The sequence below is a fragment of the Python bivittatus genome, unplaced genomic scaffold (assembly GCF_059951505.1).
Source record: "Python bivittatus isolate LINGU-HERP-01145 unplaced genomic scaffold, Pbiv_v1 ctg000080_np1212, whole genome shotgun sequence".
Classification (NCBI taxonomy): domain Eukaryota; kingdom Metazoa; phylum Chordata; class Lepidosauria; order Squamata; family Pythonidae; genus Python; species Python bivittatus.
Window position 1 is genome coordinate 852,194 of NW_028277035.1, and position 18,137 is coordinate 870,330.

General features: G+C 41.4%; 1 protein-coding gene across 1 annotated transcript in view; it reads left to right on the forward strand.

The window, feature by feature from the left end:
* NHERF1 (NHERF family PDZ scaffold protein 1) overlaps positions 1-18,137 on the forward strand; it is a 55,499-nt gene that overhangs the window by 20,455 nt on the left and 16,907 nt on the right. Inside the window, exon 2 of the mRNA XM_007436140.4 lies at positions 16,052-16,213. Coding sequence (XP_007436202.1) covers positions 16,052-16,213 — 162 coding nt within the window. The remainder of the gene's footprint in view (positions 1-16,051; positions 16,214-18,137) is intronic.

Consider the following 18,137-nt stretch of genomic DNA (forward strand, 5'->3'; position numbering starts at 1 on the left):
CTGGCTTAGAAACAAAGGAGCAATTGTGAAATTAATGGATTTCTAGTATAAATAAAAGTATTGCTGGTTGGATCCTGTTTATAATGATTGGCTTTAACTCTTACGTACGTCATATTTTTCCTTCTAAATAAAATAGCAGAAATTAATTCTGTACGTATAGATTGTGGAGGATCATGAACTGACCTTTGAGAGAATTTATGTTTTCACACTAAACTGAGATTTATTTTAAATCAGTTACTTCTTAAAATATTAATGATTATAATGGTTTTTTTTAATCAGTTATATTAAAATAAGCCACTTTGGTATACTGTAGTGCAGTGCTTCTCAACCTTGGCAACTCTAAGATGTGTGGACTTCAACTCCCAGAATTCCCCAGCCACCATGGCTGGCTGGGGAATTCTGGGAATTGAAGTCCACACTTTTTAGAGTTGCCAAGGTTGAGAAACACTGCTGTTGTGGCTAAAGGCACTGGACCAGAAAGTGAGAGGCTGTGAGTTCTAGTCTTGCCTTAGGTATGAAAGCCAGCTGGGTGACTTTGGGGCAGCCACTCTCTCTTAGCCCAACACACCTCACAGGGGTGTTGTTGTGGGGGAAGTAGGAGGCGGGAACATTGTGTATGCTGCCTTCAGTTGTACAGAATAAAGGTAGGATATAAATCTAATAATAATCAAAATCATAGCTCTTACCTATTGTAGCTCTTTATGAATCTTTCCTGCTAGTTTTCCACAATTTGGTGACATAAGAGTCAATTTTTAAAAGCAGTTTCATAGAGAGACTACCTGATGTTGTTGCTGCTTTCCTGGGAGATCTTTAATCTAACTTAAATTAAAAACAAAGGAAAACAAAGGAAAGCTGGAATGTATATTCTTCCTGCAAATGGCTGTGTGGCATCTGTACTGCTTGTCCAGGTTAGAATGTTCCAACTCCCTGGACAGGCTTCAGAAATCATGAGGGCTTCCAAGTGAGAACTGTATATACCTTTGACAAATTTATCCTGGAAGAGACTGCTAAAAAATCTTGGTACTGGCTGGGGGCCTGAAAGCAATTAAAACAGTGCCGATTGTTCTTAGGCTGACGGCTTTCTCCTTCTCTCCCCCCCACCCCACCAACACCAGTTGACTGACTTGCCTATACACTGTATTTGTGGTGGAACAGCAAAGAGAGGACACAGCTCTTGCAGTGTTGCTAGTTGTCCCATTAGGAGGGGACCTTCAAAAGGATGGGGCATATGGTACCTACCTGCCCCTTTTTCTTGCAAATTAATTAGGGACAGAAAGCCTTTTCTTGACCTCTCTGCCTGAAGAGTTGTGGGCGGAATTGATAGGGAGATTTTGGTGGCTAGGTTTCAGGTTTCTAGTGATTTCTGCTCTTGTGAATTTCTTAAGCACAACTTTTTCAGCTCTTATATTGCTTTCTGGCCACAGGTGCCATCCTGAGGACCCAGCTGTACTACCCTCGTCCCCTCCACCAACTTCCTGAGTCCCTTGATCTCTGCTCCTAACATTTAATTTGCATCTTTGTCTGGTTTGCAGTTGGTGAATTTCCATTGTGGGAGGAATAGCCTGCAAGATGGATGGAAATCAGAATACATCTACTATCAATTTCCTCCTAGCCTTTGAAAACTAGATCAGAGAGAACTGAGGAAGTTGAAGTCTTTATTTAGAATGTCTAAACTTTGCCCTTTCCTTCTGGGATTAAAAGCAGAGTCCTAGAACTGCAGAGCGCTTGCAAGCAGATGTAAATGAAAACTCAGGACTCTTCAGTCAGTGCTGGTCTGACAAAATGTCTCAGTGTAAAACACCACACAAAAGCTGGCCTGGGTGTTTCTTGCACATCCTCCCTCTTCACCTCTAACAATGTTTACAGAGTGAGCAGACTTTCACATGCTCTTTGCTGAAGAGTCACATTGCCTGCATTAGTACCTGGGACTGTGATGACTAAGTGGTAGAGCACATCTTCCAGCACAGTTGTTTTTTACTTAGTGTGTTTTGTGTGAATCATGTAAACAATGATTTGAACTTAGCAAGATATAGAAATTCAGCCAGTTGGCTGGGTTATGTAGCAGAAATCCACACAAAATACCCATTGGAATTTATTCAACAAACTATAGTTAAATAAACATGTGCATCCTGTCCATGACCGTTTCCTACTATTGCTTGCCTTCAAGGACTCAGGCAGAACTATCAATAAGAAGCCATATAGTACATGTTAGGAATTCGCCTTTACTTAACAAAAGTAGCACGCTCCTATCTGATGCTTGTAGAAGTTGGCATGGCTCCCTCTATCATTGAATAAACAGCCTAGCTTAAAGCAGTTTAGGCTAATTTTTATTTTCTGATCCAGTGTGCACAATGCGATGGATGTTTTGTTATTTTCTTACAGTCAAAATCCTCTATAAAACTAGTTGTTATGAGATGCCTTCACAGGGTGTGTTATAGCCACACTCACTTCCCCTTGATTCACAATGAATCAGGTATTGTAGTTGGTTTGCGTTTAAAAGCCTTATGAAGGCACTGCGGGAGGATATGTCCGAATGTATGAGAGCTCCGTTCTGCCTCTTTCATCTGCAGCCTGGAATGGAAGGTTGACAAGCCTCCCATTGCAGTTCCCCTGCAGGCTTTTCTGCTAATACAAAGAGTTGTGGGTTCAAGGTGTGGAACTAAACCCAGGACCCTACCTCTCTTCTGTGTGAACAACTGCACAGGGCTAGAGCAAATTAGGAGTGCCAGTTAACCATCTTACAGCTCCAATACACCTAAGCCTGGAAATAAAAAGCCTCTGGTTTTCAGAGCTCTTATGGGTGGAGACAATATGCAGCAGTGGTGCTAGCCAGCCACCCCCTTGCCCATGCTGGGCTCAGCCTGTTCACATGCTGTTCTTTCCCACCTATTGCAGACAGCAGGGCTATTATTGAGCTAGCACAGATAGCAAACAAGGATGGTCCTTTCTGAACTCGTGGGGCCAAAGGCCTGTTCCGGTAGACTAGATCGTATCTCATAATTAATCACGTTATAGGTAGTCCTCAGATCAGAGCTTTCAAGCCTCAATTGGGGGAAGGGGGAATGATTATCCCCTTTATTACCCCATCAGTTCTGGCAGCAAGGCTGGACTCCTTTGTTCCTACACTGCCATGATCCTTGGAGAGCTGAGCTGATTTTCTTCTGGCTTGGTTGCCAGAAATCTCAAACAGCACACCTTTGGTTTTGTGAATTCCAACATTTAAATTTTAGGGGATACTCCAGCTAAGCCACCACAGTCCCTGGTGCCCTTGCCCTGGGTTTCAGTGACTTAGCAACCAGTGTCTGACTGTATTTTTCCCCCCCCACTGTAGACAGCCATGTGGGGAGACAAGGTCAGATGGTAACTGGCCACCATTTTTTCACCCCTTCATCAGTCGGAAGAAAGAGCTCTGATTGGATCTTGCTTAGTTGTCAGGACAGCGGTATGAGAATGACTGGAAACTGTTCTGAGACTTCTGGGGACGAAGGGAGTGTTGAAATACAGGCAGGATGGATGTGCCCTTTGTTTTTCATTGGAATCCATGACGAAGTTTTGTTAAAAAGTCCCCAGTGACTGAGAGGCCAGTTAATCTCTTTCACTGCCAACTTTCAACTATGCTTCAGGTTGCATAGATTTGGCTTCTCCAACCCAAATGCAGTCCAGATGTGTGGATTCCAACTTCCAGATTTCCCAACAATGGTTATGGTAGCTGGGGAATTCTGGGTGTTGAATTGAAACATCTGGAGGGTACCCTGGTTAGGGAAGGCTGCCACACACAAATGCAAAGTGAGCCAGTTTCTTTTTACCATGAGAGCTAATGGGTTTTTAACCTACACTGCTAGAGGTTTTAGTGAAAAAGCAGATAGCACATTCTGAGTCTAGTGGTAGGTCATAGGATGAGGCCAGGTATATCAGGAAAGATTTCTCACTCCCAGTTGTTTAATAGCAGTAGCAAGAAAATACCTTTCCTCTTAAATTATACTGTTAAAATGAAAATGTGTGGCAACCAGGAATGGACTTTGTGTGGAAGGGCTGGGGCCTCTATTTATTCCAAACAAATTCCTCAGTTTGGGATTCTTTTCTTCTACATGTTGTGTGGCTTTTTTGTGTTAGACTCTAGCTGCTGGGTCTCCAAGGTTCTACTGAAAAAGAACAAAACCATCACCACCAAGAACAACAAAGGAGATCCTGTAAGTCTGACATCTGCCCACTCCTATTCTCCAAAGCCTTTTTTAAATAAACCAGTCTGAAGGAATAGCACCTCTTGAAATCCCTGGGCAGACCTGATGAAGGACAGATTACTGAGAAAGCACTAGCATCTTGAAAGCAGGAACATCTGCCTTGGCAACGTGGTTGAATTTTTGAATGTTGAGCTTCCCTTTAAATCTGTGGCAGCAGTTAGAGATCAGAGTGTAGGCAGAAGTGCAGATGTTGCTCCGCAGTGCATAGAAACCCACTCAGAAACACATGTGTGTGATTTGGAGAAAAACTCCTCCTCGTGTTGGAAGAGTGTTGGAACTCTCTTGGCTAACTTGTTCTCTATCCTTGTTCAAGAGTCAGAAAGCTATACCATCTCAGTGAGCCAACACACTCTGTTGCTCAGATGTTCCAAAGGGTATATTAGATTTGCTTGGTCTATAGGGGTGGCCACTGAGATATCTGATGGTTTGGATATCTACTGTTCTTCTGTTTTCAAGTAGCTTATGTTACCTTCAAATAAAAGGAATCCTGGATAAGCAAAAAATGCCTTGAATACTGAGGAGTAAGGTTGTGCAATCCATACTGTTAACTGAATTTGATTTTAACTCTGTATGTAGTCAAGATGTATAGAGGAACAAGTGGGGGGGAGGGGGAGGCTGTCTGCTTTTCTATATCTGGAAAGGAACTTAGATGATAAATGCATACATGCTTCATGTGATCAACACTCCTTAAAGTTTTCATCTTTATCAGAACTTCCATCAATGTAAGGCCTTCACCAAATTTTGCAAGGCATGTTGAGGGGTTCACTTCAGAAGCGGGTAAGGCCAAAATCCGAGTGCATCCAATTTTGAGCAGAATTAAGATACTTTTCCAAGTAAAATGGTTATCTTAAACTTCTGCAAACTTTAAGGAATCCATTCTGTCCTTTAAAATTCTGGCAGATATGGTCTTTCCCCCTTGGCCTTCCCCTCCAGCAAGGAAGGTATATCTGAATAGGGCCAAGTGCTCTCTCTAAAATTGGAAAGATTTAAGTTTCTGGTCTAATTATTGCATTTGGCTTTAACTGGTGGCGTGTTATCTCTTTGAGCAGTATTATATTAATGTATTAGTAATAATTATCTCTTTTTTAATAAATAGTTTGGCTAAATGAACCATTAACATTCAAAAATAAACTAAAGACTGCATGAAAATGATGTATGGGCCAGAAAATAATCAGCTGAAGTTAAAAGTCTGGACATGAGAAATGTATTAGATTAATAAGTCTGAACAAAGATACAACACAGGAATCAACTCTTAGACTTTTTTCAACTGGTTATCTTCTAGATGTTTTAGAATACAGGTATTAAATCTGTAGACAAGTCAGCATGTTACAACACAGGGGAGTTGAAGCCTAGCACTTAGTTAGGGAAGTTTTGTCTCTAGGATTTGACTGACCTCATGAACCTTTCCAGAGCAATAGAACTTTTGCAAGAGAGAATGACTCATTTGCCTGGAAAACTCTGCTTGGACCATACTGTGTCAACAAAGTCTTTCTTTAAGAAGTATATAAGCTTTTAAAGCAACATTGCTATCAAAAGTCAATACGCACCAGGATTTAAAAAGGGAAAAACAGGAGGAAGTGTGCTTATAGACATACAAGGTCAACGGAGAACGGAGGATCCACTTTACATGTTGAAAACCTTTTAGCAATGGAAGAAGTTAGCAATGCCCAGTTGAAGAGAGGACAAATGAAACAAAATCCAGATGAATAGTCCTTGTATATTATGGAGGAGGTCTGCTGATCACCGAAGAAGATTTTTTCCTCCCCGAGTGGAGTTGCATTCCCATTCAAGGAGCAATAATGTAGCTTGAAAGTACTCTTCAACCCAACACTCCTCTGAAAGCTCCAGTGGTGCAGTTACCCATAGTCCTTTTATCAGCTTGCTTTATTCACTAGCTGCAGGCAGCATCTCTTGCTATCATCTGTGTCTTGGTTACTTTCATGCTCCCTTGCAATGCTCTCATGCTTATGAGATGTGGCTGTCTTTTTAGAAACAGCTCAGAAACTTCAGCCAGCCAGACGTATGAAAGGCAGCCTTTTATCTGGTGCCAACCATTCAGACATATCTTTCTGGCTCTATTTAAGCATCATTTGATTATCTTCTTCCAGATTTAAAGTCTGGACTGTCAGCAGCAGCCTTCCCCCATCTGGCATCCTCTAGATTTGGAGAGTCTGTCAACCTGAGGATTTTGCAACCTGCAGCCTCAGCAGTCTGTGGAGAACACCTGCTGGGTCTTGGGATAGCAGCCTCAAGGATTCTTAGCTCCTTATCAACCTGTTTGGGCTTTTGGACCTGCTTTTTCTCTACATCATCACCGTTCATGATCAAGCAAGAAGTGAATATGAAATATGGGACTTACTTGGTGGTAGTAAAAATTGATCTGACTCCCTTCCCAAGTCCCCATTGTTGCCTTTTACACAGATTTTTTTTTTAAGTTTAAACTCTTTCAGTACCAGTTTGATTCTTTTTATTATTTTTCTGAACTGAGAAGCTATCCATTGACTTAATGAAGAGGTTTTTTTAACAAGGAAACAACAGTATGTGACTCTTGGATTTATTTATTCATTTAGATTTTTAAAACGCCCAATAGTCAAAGGAAAATAAAAAGGTCTTCATATGGTGCCAAAATGATGCTAATGTGGGCACCAGCCAAGCCTCTCTAGGAACAGTGTTCCATAAATGGGATGTCACCACAGAAAAAACTCTCCCCCTTGTAGAGGCCCACCTTGCCTCCCTTGATGAGGGGACCTGGAGGAGGGATTCATTAGATGGTCTTAAGTCCTAAGCACTTTGAATGGGTCTGGAAACAGACTGGCAATCAGTGTAGATGTCAAAGAAATAGCATAATATGTTTGTATCAGCCAATCTCAGTGAGCAGTCTAGCTGGTCTATTTTGAACTAACTAAAGTTTCTGGACTATTTTCAAAGGCAGCTCCATGAACAATGTATTGCAATCCAGCTGGGAAGTTCACAGAGTATGAGTAACAGTTGCAAAATTGTATTTGTCCAGATACAGTTGTGGTTGATAGATCAGCTGAAGCCAATAAAAGACACTCCATGCCACCAAGGCCATGGACTTCTAGTGACAGTAATGGATCTAGGAGCATCCCCAAACTGTGAACTTGCTCCTTTTGATGAGTGTAGACCCTCCAGGACAGGCGGGGCACCACCCAACTGGACAGATGCACCATCCATAAAAAGTATCTCTGTCTTGTGTGCATTGATCTCAGTTTTTGGACCTCATTCATTCCACTACCCTGCCCAAGCACTGGTTCCAAATACCAACCGCCTCACTTGTGTTAGATGAGAAGGAGAGGTAGAGCTGGTGTCCTCTGCATATTAATGGCACCTTAGCTGATGTCCCTGGATTACCTCACCCTGTAGTTTCAGGTAGATGTTAAAGAGCATAGGGGATAAAATTGAGTCCTGAGAGACTGCATGATCCAACTGCCATGAAGCAGAAGAGTAATCCTGCAGCATTAGTTCTGAAAATGGCCATCAAGATTTGGATTTGCTCCCGTGCTGGCATCCCATTACAAAAGCCATTCACACTTTATATTCAGAATCATGCTGCTTGTGATCCCAAACATAGTATATAGCTATCATATAGTTCAGTAGATCTTTACCTTAAGGGCTTTATTCTCAGAAGATTTGTATAAAAATCTCTTTTGAAAGCCATACGTTGGTGGACATTCCTAATGAATTCCAGAATGATATACAGTACTATCTGAAGAAGTATTTCCTGTCTCTAGTGGATCTCATGTTCTATGAAGGAGAAAGAGAACAACTTTTCCCTTTTCTTTCTACATACGTGCAACATTCTGTAGACGTCTATCATGTTTCCCGGTTCTTCATTCATTTCTTTTTCTAGGGTGGTTGTCCTCGTAGGGGTATTGTTACCCTTTCAGAAGATAATATCGAGGCATGTGTTTTCAGTGCCTAAATCTAGAATGTGGAATGTAACATTACAAGATCAAATGTAACAAATATTTTTATTTTTAAAATCTTCCAATGAAAAGACATGTTTGTGCAGCTAAGTTAGTCCAGGAAGCAAATACATGATAGTGGCGGCGGTGGTGGTTTTACATATATGCTGGTTGCCTTTCAGTATAATCATGGAACATCCTTGCAGCAAAACACTCAAAAATTATGCTAAATCCAAATTGGATCTCTGGAGCCAAGGAGTTGTACATTACAAGTTTTGGTCATTCTGACTAGTGTGACAGGGATGTTTGCTAACTTCACTTAACATAGGACACTGTGACTCTTCTGTCGGGATTTTATTAAACTTCCAGGCAGATGCTAGCACACTTCATTCCTCAGTTGTTCTACAGAGATGTGTCCGTTAATGGCATTAACACTGGGTCACACAGTTTGAAAGTTCCTGAGTCTGCATGGTCCTTACCCATAGCTAGCCTTTTTAATGCCGTCATGGACATTTAGAACCATTTCATACCACTGGCACATTCTGACAGCTGGAATTTGCAGGAGGGAGCATATAAAACGTTTTGATAGGCATGGCAGTGGTTTCATGTAATCGGTTATGGGACAGAGTACAGATGTGCACACTAATGTCTGGCAACTACAGGGAACCCAACTGGAGTGTAACTAATTGATCTTGCAGAAATTGTCTTAGAACCTCTATCATTAACATGTGGCCACAATACAGGATGGTGTTTCTTCCTTTATCATTAAACGTTTGTATGAATATATTTCTGCCTCCAATAGTATTGTAGGCATACTATAAAGATATCACTTCTTGTGATGTGGAGTACCTTGGTGCCAGAGGGGACTGTTTGAGTATGCATAGCCTAGCTAAGGCTTTCCTGTGAACTAGAGAAAGTGGAAGATGACTTTCATTACACTTTGATGCTTTATTTTTCCATGGAAACTCCAGGGGTTAAGGTAGAATATATTGTAGGATAGGTGCCTCCAAGTATCTGCAGGTAATAGACAGGGGTTTTAGTAATCTGTTTCCAGAAATCTAATGATACACATTATTTTGAAAGGATGTTTAATTGAGGATTTAGATGCTGAATGCTTTAGTCCAAATAGGCTGGAATTTGGGATGTCTTCTGAGATCAAAGGTTTAGGTAACCAGTATTTTGCTGAAATTACTGTATTAGGCTACACTTCCTGATTCATGCTGGCTGTTTATACATTCAAATCATGAATAAACTGCATGAAAACAAGTGTAAATAATATGATCATTGTTCAACTTTATGCAGCAACCTGAAGTTCTAAAGGCCATTACTTTAGTAATCCCAGTTTAAAATCATTAGGGGCTTATTAGACTTGCTGGCTCTGGAAGGTTTTGGCTTGGGTACTTGATTCCAGATGCAACACACCTGCAAAATGCTGATGAGGCAACTGTCTGATTTCATAATGAACAAGTGCTATAAGTCAGTTTTCCCCAACCTAGTATCTTGCATAACTGGCATCCTCCATATGTTGACTGGGGATGATGGCAATTGTAATCCAACACATCTGGAAGGCACTATTGCTAGTTGCAAATGTTCCTGCTCATTCTCACTTTTCTAGATGTTTGTTGCTAATTCGTTGCTGCACTGTTAAGATGCTGGCTTTCTAATGACCTGTTGCAGAAATACTGGACACTGAGGAAAACTGAATAAGCTAAGAGGTGATTTATGGTGTGACAAGCAGAGTCAATGAGCATTCTGAGTACTTTCAAATACTTATTGATATGGGACACTCTGGGTAACCTCAGTTCGTCCTAACACGCTTTTCTGCCTCGGTTCCTTTTTTGTGAAAGAGGAAGCATGTGGCCCAAACTGGAAATGAAAATCCTTTCCGGGGCAGAAAAGAGCAGAACATAGTACAACATGTGCTTTGTATGCAGAAGGAGTCTGAGAGCCACCACCGCTTGGTGTACTTTCGTCTTCCCCAACCTGGTGCTCTCCAGATGTCTTGGGTTACAATTCTCTGCATTCTGCTTGGTCTTGGAATAAGGCTCCTTCTACATGTCACACCATTCAAATGTATCAGTATAAGGGCTTGCTGGCTTAATGTTTGCTCACATTACAGAGATCATGGAATGCTTTGCCTTGGGAAACCTCCATTTCTGCCTTTCTTTCTTATTCACGCACTCAACAGAGAAGCTTTGGAAATGGAGTATGTGTGTGTGTAAGAGAGAGAGAGAGAGCAAGAGAGAGACAGAAGCACATGCTAATGTAAATTTGGCACCATCTAGAGCATTTCATGACACTTGCAGAGCAGAAGAGACTGGTGTGATCTCCTCTGCCTTTTCCTCCCATATCCCAAATACTACACGGGTAGCCTCTACTATCTGGAGCTATTGGGGTTGAGTTAGTCAGGGAACCAGTGGTGGAGGGGGCATCTTTTGAACTGTTCACAGGTCATTCTTTTGCAGAATGTCCCTTCCCTTTCTGCCTTGCATTTCCAAAGCTATTTTTTATTTCTTGAATATTTTGCTTTTTTCATTTAATGTCTTCAGTTTGTCTAAGGAGTTCAAGGTCTGTAGCTTTCTGTCAGTGCAACTTCTCTATGAGGTAAATTAGGTTGAGAATTTAAGAGTGGACCAAGACTACTGAGTAAACTTCATGAATGAGTTGGATCTGAACTTGAATCTAGGTATACCTATTTGTGGTAGCATCTATTTTTTTCTAGTCTGGGCTCTGAAGCTAAGCAGGACCAACCTTCATTAGTACTTGGAAGGGAGACTACCACCCTTTTCTAGGGCTGTGGACTAGATTGGGAAACCCCCTTCCCTACTGCAAAAAAAAGACAATGCAAACTACTTTTATACTGTTACCTAGAAAACTGCATGGATATGTCCATATGGTCATCAGAAGTGACTCAAAGGCATCTTTTCCTTTCATTCCCACTAATTTTACAACATTCTGCCTGTTAAAACATGTTGGCTACATTAAACCTAATGCTATACAGTAGCCATAGACTTCATTTTTTGTGGTTTGCCTGTAGATCATTTTAGAAGTCTAGTTTAGAAATACCAGACTGGAAAGAAAGAGGTCACATCTACGGCTAGAACAATGGGCCAGTTCAGTCATATCTAGAAACCAGAACTCTGACTTAGCCAGAACAAGTGAGATTTAGCTGGTACTTGCTGTATAATTATTCTGCTTGGTTCCTCTTGCCAGCAAGAGCAGATAAATCATCTGTTGCTCCATCAGTGGTTGGTTTAGTGTTGCATGCAAGCTGGTCCCTCTGTCTCTATGCTTTCCTAATGTGCCAGTTATGTAAGTAACCTTAGCTGGGTGGAGCAGCAGAGTGTACCAGTATGTTTTTCTCAACCACAAGAAATAAGACCTGATCAGGGTGTATGAGCATTGTGTGGTAGAGTTTGGGATTGTTCTGCTTCAAGAGGTTGTTGGCGGTTAGCACCATGTTCTTTCTCCCTGCCTTCTCGCCAATCAGTTTCCAGACATTTACTTTGGCATTAAAAGTTCATCTGACTCCAATCTAGTAAATTTTGGAGTCAAAGAAGCCGTATTTCAAGGGCTGGAGCTTCTCTGGTTTTTGGACTGTACCTGCTTCTGCCATTTGAAAGCCACTAAGAAGGTGCCTCAAAGAAATGATTTGCCACATTTGAAAAAACCTCTCTGGTGTTTCCTTATTGTCAAAAACTGGTTACATAACCAATACATAGAAGGAATATGACACAAGATGCTTTATTTTGAATACCAGTATTGTCTCCTCCTCCATCCCCGCTGAATTTCTTCCCCAAAGCTTGGATGATAAAATGCAAATCAGATGCTTTTCCTTCTGGGGAAAAAAAAAAAGTTCTATGACCTCTGGAATTGTTTTAAACACACAGGTGCAGAGAATGGGTGTGCAGCTGAGCTGCTGAAGCAGAGGCAGGGAAATCAGTCCAACCTCAATTACAATTTTGCAGGAGGAGAGAGGAGATAGGTCAGGAAAAAGCTACGCCATTTATTTATTTGCTAAAGTTATGCCCCTCCCAGAGCCATAAGCTGGGGGCATGGTATACATTTGGTAAGGCTTAGCTTGGCCATCCATCTACTCTCTACAGAAGGTAAAACATTTTAAGAAATGAAAGTCTCTTCCAATTTGTGGATTAAAAAGGAACCTCTGGTGAATTTGGCTATTGGAATGAAACTGGAGTGGAAGGAGGAAACTAGTATGTTTAAAATGTAAAAATGTAAACTCTTAAAATGTAAAATTTTTTAAAAATTTAAATGTGGGGTGATAGATGCTCAGATTGTTTTGAACCTGATCCAAGCAAAACGGTTACTGCTTGACAAAATGAGTAATGGCCATTTTGTGGATGTATGGTAATTGCCATTTTTCTTTGGAGTACAAGTGGTGGTGTATTTTGGGAAGAATGAATGGCAGCTGCTATCCATCATCACCATCATCATCATCATAGAGGTCTGCTCTTTTACCATTATTGTCAACAAAAAAAACTATACAGACTTTTTTCTAACTTAATGCCAGTCTGAAAAAAAGACTCTCCTTGTATGTGTCTAACAAGCAAACCATCAAACAAATAATAGTAACATTCACCCATGTATATTGACCTTTGACAACATAAAGCTTCTTTGTCTCTGAGAGTTGTAGGGTGCCTGCTCAGAGAACAGTTTGGGTGGTGAAGACCCATCATCATCCTTAGGTCCGTGTCTTCATTCCTAACAATCATTCCAGAGATATGGAAGCAATCCAGATATATCCCTCAAGGCAGTCTTCTGGTTCTTCTTCTCTTTCCATCCTGCTGGGTGAAAAGGGATAAAGGATATTCCAAACATATGGAAAATTAAGCTGAAACCCTACATTGCTAGCCCTTTGATTCCTGCATTTAAAAAGCTGTGGGAAGAGACGGAATCTCAGAGAAGGCCCCTTCTGTAGCTGGGTATTCTTTGGCTTGTGTAAAATGGGGTGTTTTCTTGTATCTGCCAGCATATTTTTAGAAGGTGCATCTAATTATTGAGATTTTTTTTAAAAAAAGGATTCCAGATACAGATTACCGGGTAACTAAAACAGCTGCCTATTGAAATAGCAAAGAAGGCATAGTGTGCTTCTTAATAAAATGTGGAACAAAAGTCTTAGCCTCTGTAAAGATTTTACTTGCCCCCCAAGTATTGAAGCTCCCAGTATAGATCCTCCTTGTCCTACGGGATGATCAGTATCTTAATATTCAGCTTGCAACCTGTGATTACGTGTGCTTGCAGCAGTCTTATTCCTGTTGCTTATTTTCCCATTGGATTCTTCCGAACATTTGTCTGTAGCCTTTAATAACAATAATAATTAAGATGATGATCACGATGCTGCTTTTCTTAAATATTTAGTTTTGAACCCATAATTAACTACTGAATGTTAAATAGGTTGTTCCTCATTGTAGGAAGGACAGTGGTTCCCATTGCCATACTTAGCGAATCAGAATTGAGTTTCTAACAAAAGATCATAGAGATTGCCTTGGGCAGTAACTGTGTAAGAAGAACTTCTAGGGCAAGGAGGAGGTTACACTGAAGGTTGTGTCACAGCTGTAAACTTATCCTGCCTTCCTGAATGCAGAACAGGCTGTTCTGGAAAAGAGCACAGTCCAGGCGTAAGAGCTGGAGAGCAAGCAATCGGTCCAGGCCTCTGACATAACATGCTGACTCTCACCCGGCAGAAGGAAGAGAGAACAGGGGTAATCCCGGAACCTTTTAGCACTGGCTTAGCCCGAAACTACATTCAGCCCTCCCTCTTACTGGCAAACAACTGTTAAACAGATTGTTTCCAAAGGAATGGAGCCCTCAAGAGAGAAAAACAAATTCCCCAACTATCTGTGTGCATGTAACAAACTGTGATCTGACTTGCATGAAAAGGTACCATCTCAGCAAAAGCCCTGAATACACCAGCCTGCCTTAGATCAGGTTGCCTACATTGCTGAGAGTTTTTCCAGGGATGGCTGTCTTCTTCCATTTGGGGATTCTTCAGACTATAAAACATGGCCACACTGACTGGAGATAATGGGAGTTGTAGCCAAAACATCTGGAAGGAACCAAATTCCCCAGGCTTTCATGCCATGTTTTATATGTGTAATTCATGTCCCCCTTTCTCTGATATAAAACACCAAAGCTGCATATGGGAGATATTCCTAGAACTGGCCTCGGAAGTTTTTCATGGGAACTACTTTACTTCCTCCCCAATAATGAGGTTGTGTGGCCTTAGCCTTCTCTTCTTTTTCTAGGAAGATCAGTAGTAGGTAGGATTGCTAGGTAATACTGTATGTTTATACCATCCAACTCAAACAGCTCTTGGTGGTTTATAATAGCTTAGAGACAGAGCTCTATTTTTTTTTTAACAGCTCCGTAATTAGGATAAGCTAAGCTAATTGGAAACTAAGCAGGGTCAGACCCAGTTAGTAGTTGGCTAGGTGATCTCCAGAGAATAACTGGGCTGTAGGCTAGATTGGGAAGTTGAAAAACATTTGCACTGCTGCCAAAAATATCTATATGGCCGTGTCCATGAAATCACCAGGAGTTGAGCTCAACCTGAAGGAGATTACCTTTGTGTACCAGGGAGTAACAGAATTAGGTCAATAAATCTGCTGATCACTTAAGCAGGGGGAAAAAAAGGAATCATTGTTACATGAGCATCTGATATACGTTAGCTTCATTCTTCTCTGAGATACAAAATTTGGTGTAAATAAGCCACACTCTGTTGATGTGTGAAATAGCTCTGGCAGGATCTGGACACAGTCTTGTTTTTGGTGGGGTTTTCTGAGGGTTCGCTTCCCCAGGAATCTCACCTGTTCCGTCATTGGGCTTGGCTTCAGTATCTGATGAGGTTGACGTTGCTGTGACGGAGGCTGGGTGTGCCAGCTGCTCCTCTCTTGGGTGTCTTTAGTGTGGTAAGAGCTCCTAATGCCATGCTCCAACATCCACTGTCCTGCTTGTGATCAAGGAGGAAACCTGGAGTAGGGTGGCCTCTGGAAGTGTCCCAATCACGTAGAGGAATGCTGTAAGGGAAGGCTGCTTGAGAAGTCTTAATTAACCCAAAAGACCAAAATGTTGCCCATATAAACATTCCAAGGGAGAAATAGTTACTTTTGCATGACCTTGTACTGGCTTCTGATGTTCACCTGCCTGAAGGGCAAATTGTTCTCATTTGTTCCTGCTGGCATCTTTATCTACAGCATATACTTTTCAGAAAGGCTTTGCTGAAAAATGAATGGTTTCTCTGGCTTAACTTGAGTTATGTGTCTATGTTATATAAACATGCATAAGCATTTTATGTAATGCAGTTCTGTACAAATTCCAGCTTTTGTTAAAAAGAACCCTTGTGTGGTACCATGAAATATATCAGAACGTTCAGTTCCAGGATCACCCCTAGGATGGGTGGAGAGAAGATTAAGAGACAAAATGCCCTCAGCCTTGAAGAAAGGAGTTGAGTAATTGAACAGCACTGGCCTCTGACTGTTCTCTCCCTTCCTCCATAAATATCACCTGCAGGTAACGTGAAAAGTGTAGTAGAGTAGAAGGGTATTACCAATCCATAGTAGCAGATAATTCGTTCCTCCTTTTCTGCTGTTTTTGACGGTTGCTCATTAGACACACTACTTCATAAGTGGTTCTGTTGCTAATATTTCTAGCAGCATGCACCAAACTATGAAAGCTAGCCGGTCAAGGACACACACACACTCCTCTAGAGAGCCCAAATTCTAGGATTGCAGGACTGGTGATGGCAAGACTCAGACCTAAACAGATGCCGATCTCTTGTCCTGATTGTCCAATCAAAGTGAAATTGATCTAGTGACAATAATGGAAAACTGATGCCCCAATGCTTTTTATGTTTCTCTGCTTTAGAATGAGTTGAGGCCTCGTCTCTGCCAGATGAAGAAGGGTCCCAACGGTTATGGATTCAACCTCCACAGTGATAAGACGAAGCCAGGGCAGTATATCCGGGCTGTGGATCCAGATTCTCCAGCTGAATCTTCAGGGCTGCAGCCTCAAGACCGTATCATTGAGGTATGAATTGTGGGGTGCATTGTTGTAGATGAATTAACATTTGACTAACCAAGATACTGTCTTCTCACAGGGAGCTGATTAAATGTAACTTGCGATCCAAGAGTAGTGCCAGCTTAGCCTTTTCGAAGCTTTTCAAAATCATCTGATACACCCTGCTGTTTTTAAGCCAAAGTAAACAGTCAGTGAAACATGAGAAGTAAAACACCCATTACCTGATGTGAGAGGAATTTTTGTTATATAGCATTTCTATACCCTGCCATAAAAAAATGTAACTGTGTCTTTCCCAAATGCCTTGAACTTGCAAATGGGTGGAATTCTAAAATTATTCCTTGTCTGAGACCTCACCCGTGTAGGTGTGTTTCCTCATAGATCAATGTAAATGGATTATTTTAGCATAAATTGAGACCTTTTTTCCTCAGCTCCTCCTCAATCTTACCTGGCAGCAGGGTTCACCTGGATCAGTGTTTCTCAACCTAGGCCACTTGAAGATGTGTGGACTTCAACTCCCAAAATTCCCTAGCCAGCCATGCTGGCTAGGGAATTCTGGGAGTTGAAGTCCACACATCTTCAAGTGGCCTAGGTTGAGAAACACCAACCTGGATGCTTTAGGCATGAGAGCTCTGTGACTCCACCTCCATGTTGCTTATTTAGAATCTTCAAGCAGGCGTCACTAATTACAGCCCCATCCAGCAAGGCACATCTCCGCCCTGAGGAATTTACCAATTAAATTGGGGCATGGAAAAGCAATAACAGGAGAACAGGAAGATGCTGGGGCAAAGGTAACAGGGGAAGAATATGCACTTAGTTTAAAAGAATATCCTTGAGTCGTAACACCAGTTTGAGAATAAGCTTAAGTCTGAACTTCTTGATGTACAGTTTAATAAACACAATAGGATATGTTGGGTATTGATAACTCAGGTTCAGATCATACTGAATAGCCCCTTTTAAAGATCAGAGGGGAAATGTCAACGGATAGGGAAGTTATGACCAAGTTTGGGAATCAAAGACAAGTAAACCTTCAGCACTGGGTCATTTCACAAAAAGCTTTGAATGGCTAAGTTAGAAGAAGATAAATGGCTTTTTTGCTACACTGTTCAGGGATTAGGAAAGGAGTGAGCGAACCTCATTAAATCAGATTTTTCTGAAGCAATTGGCATTGGATTACATAGTCAAAACTGTCAGGCATGCATGGCTAGAGATGAAGCTGCACAACACTGTAGGTGTGTAACATTTTATATAAACTCCCAACTACCACTTGCATAGATGCCTTCATGGAATGGAATTCTGCTGCAGTATGGAGCAGAATATGAAGTAAGGAGAAGTGAACATGAATGGCACTCCTTGGATGCAGGCATTTTTCTGGAGGATATGAGTTTGGCCAAAGCGGTTCATGGACTAGAAGGTGAAGGATAAGAAGGCTGTTACCTATTCTGCCAGTGTACAAGCTGGAAAAGGGAGAGAGATAAACATATATAGCTTCTACTGTATATAGGTTTACAGACTCATGAATAACTTTCATTCCTATAAAAAGATAAGCATAAGCATGAGCTTATGCATAAGGCCACAGGTACATGTTCATTTTTATGTATTATATTTTTACCCTAAAGTGTGCTTAGTTCAGGCTTCTACAGTCATCTGCACAGAAAGCAGATCTAGCAACTAGGTTATTTGATCCTTCAGTATGTCATGAAAACCAGGTCTGGGCAGTCTTGATTGGCCAGTGTTGTGGGAGCCCTGGGTGAGTCTTCTGTGTTACATGCCCAGTCGTAATGCCTTTTGGGCCCTAGAGGCATTCTTGTAAATAAAGATGATGATAGAGTTGGTACTTGCTGTGCAGCATGCCAGTTACCCTTCTATTGCGTTTTAATTAAAAGATTCTTTAAAGCAAGATAAGAAGTTTTCCAGATACTGAGGGAGGTGTTAG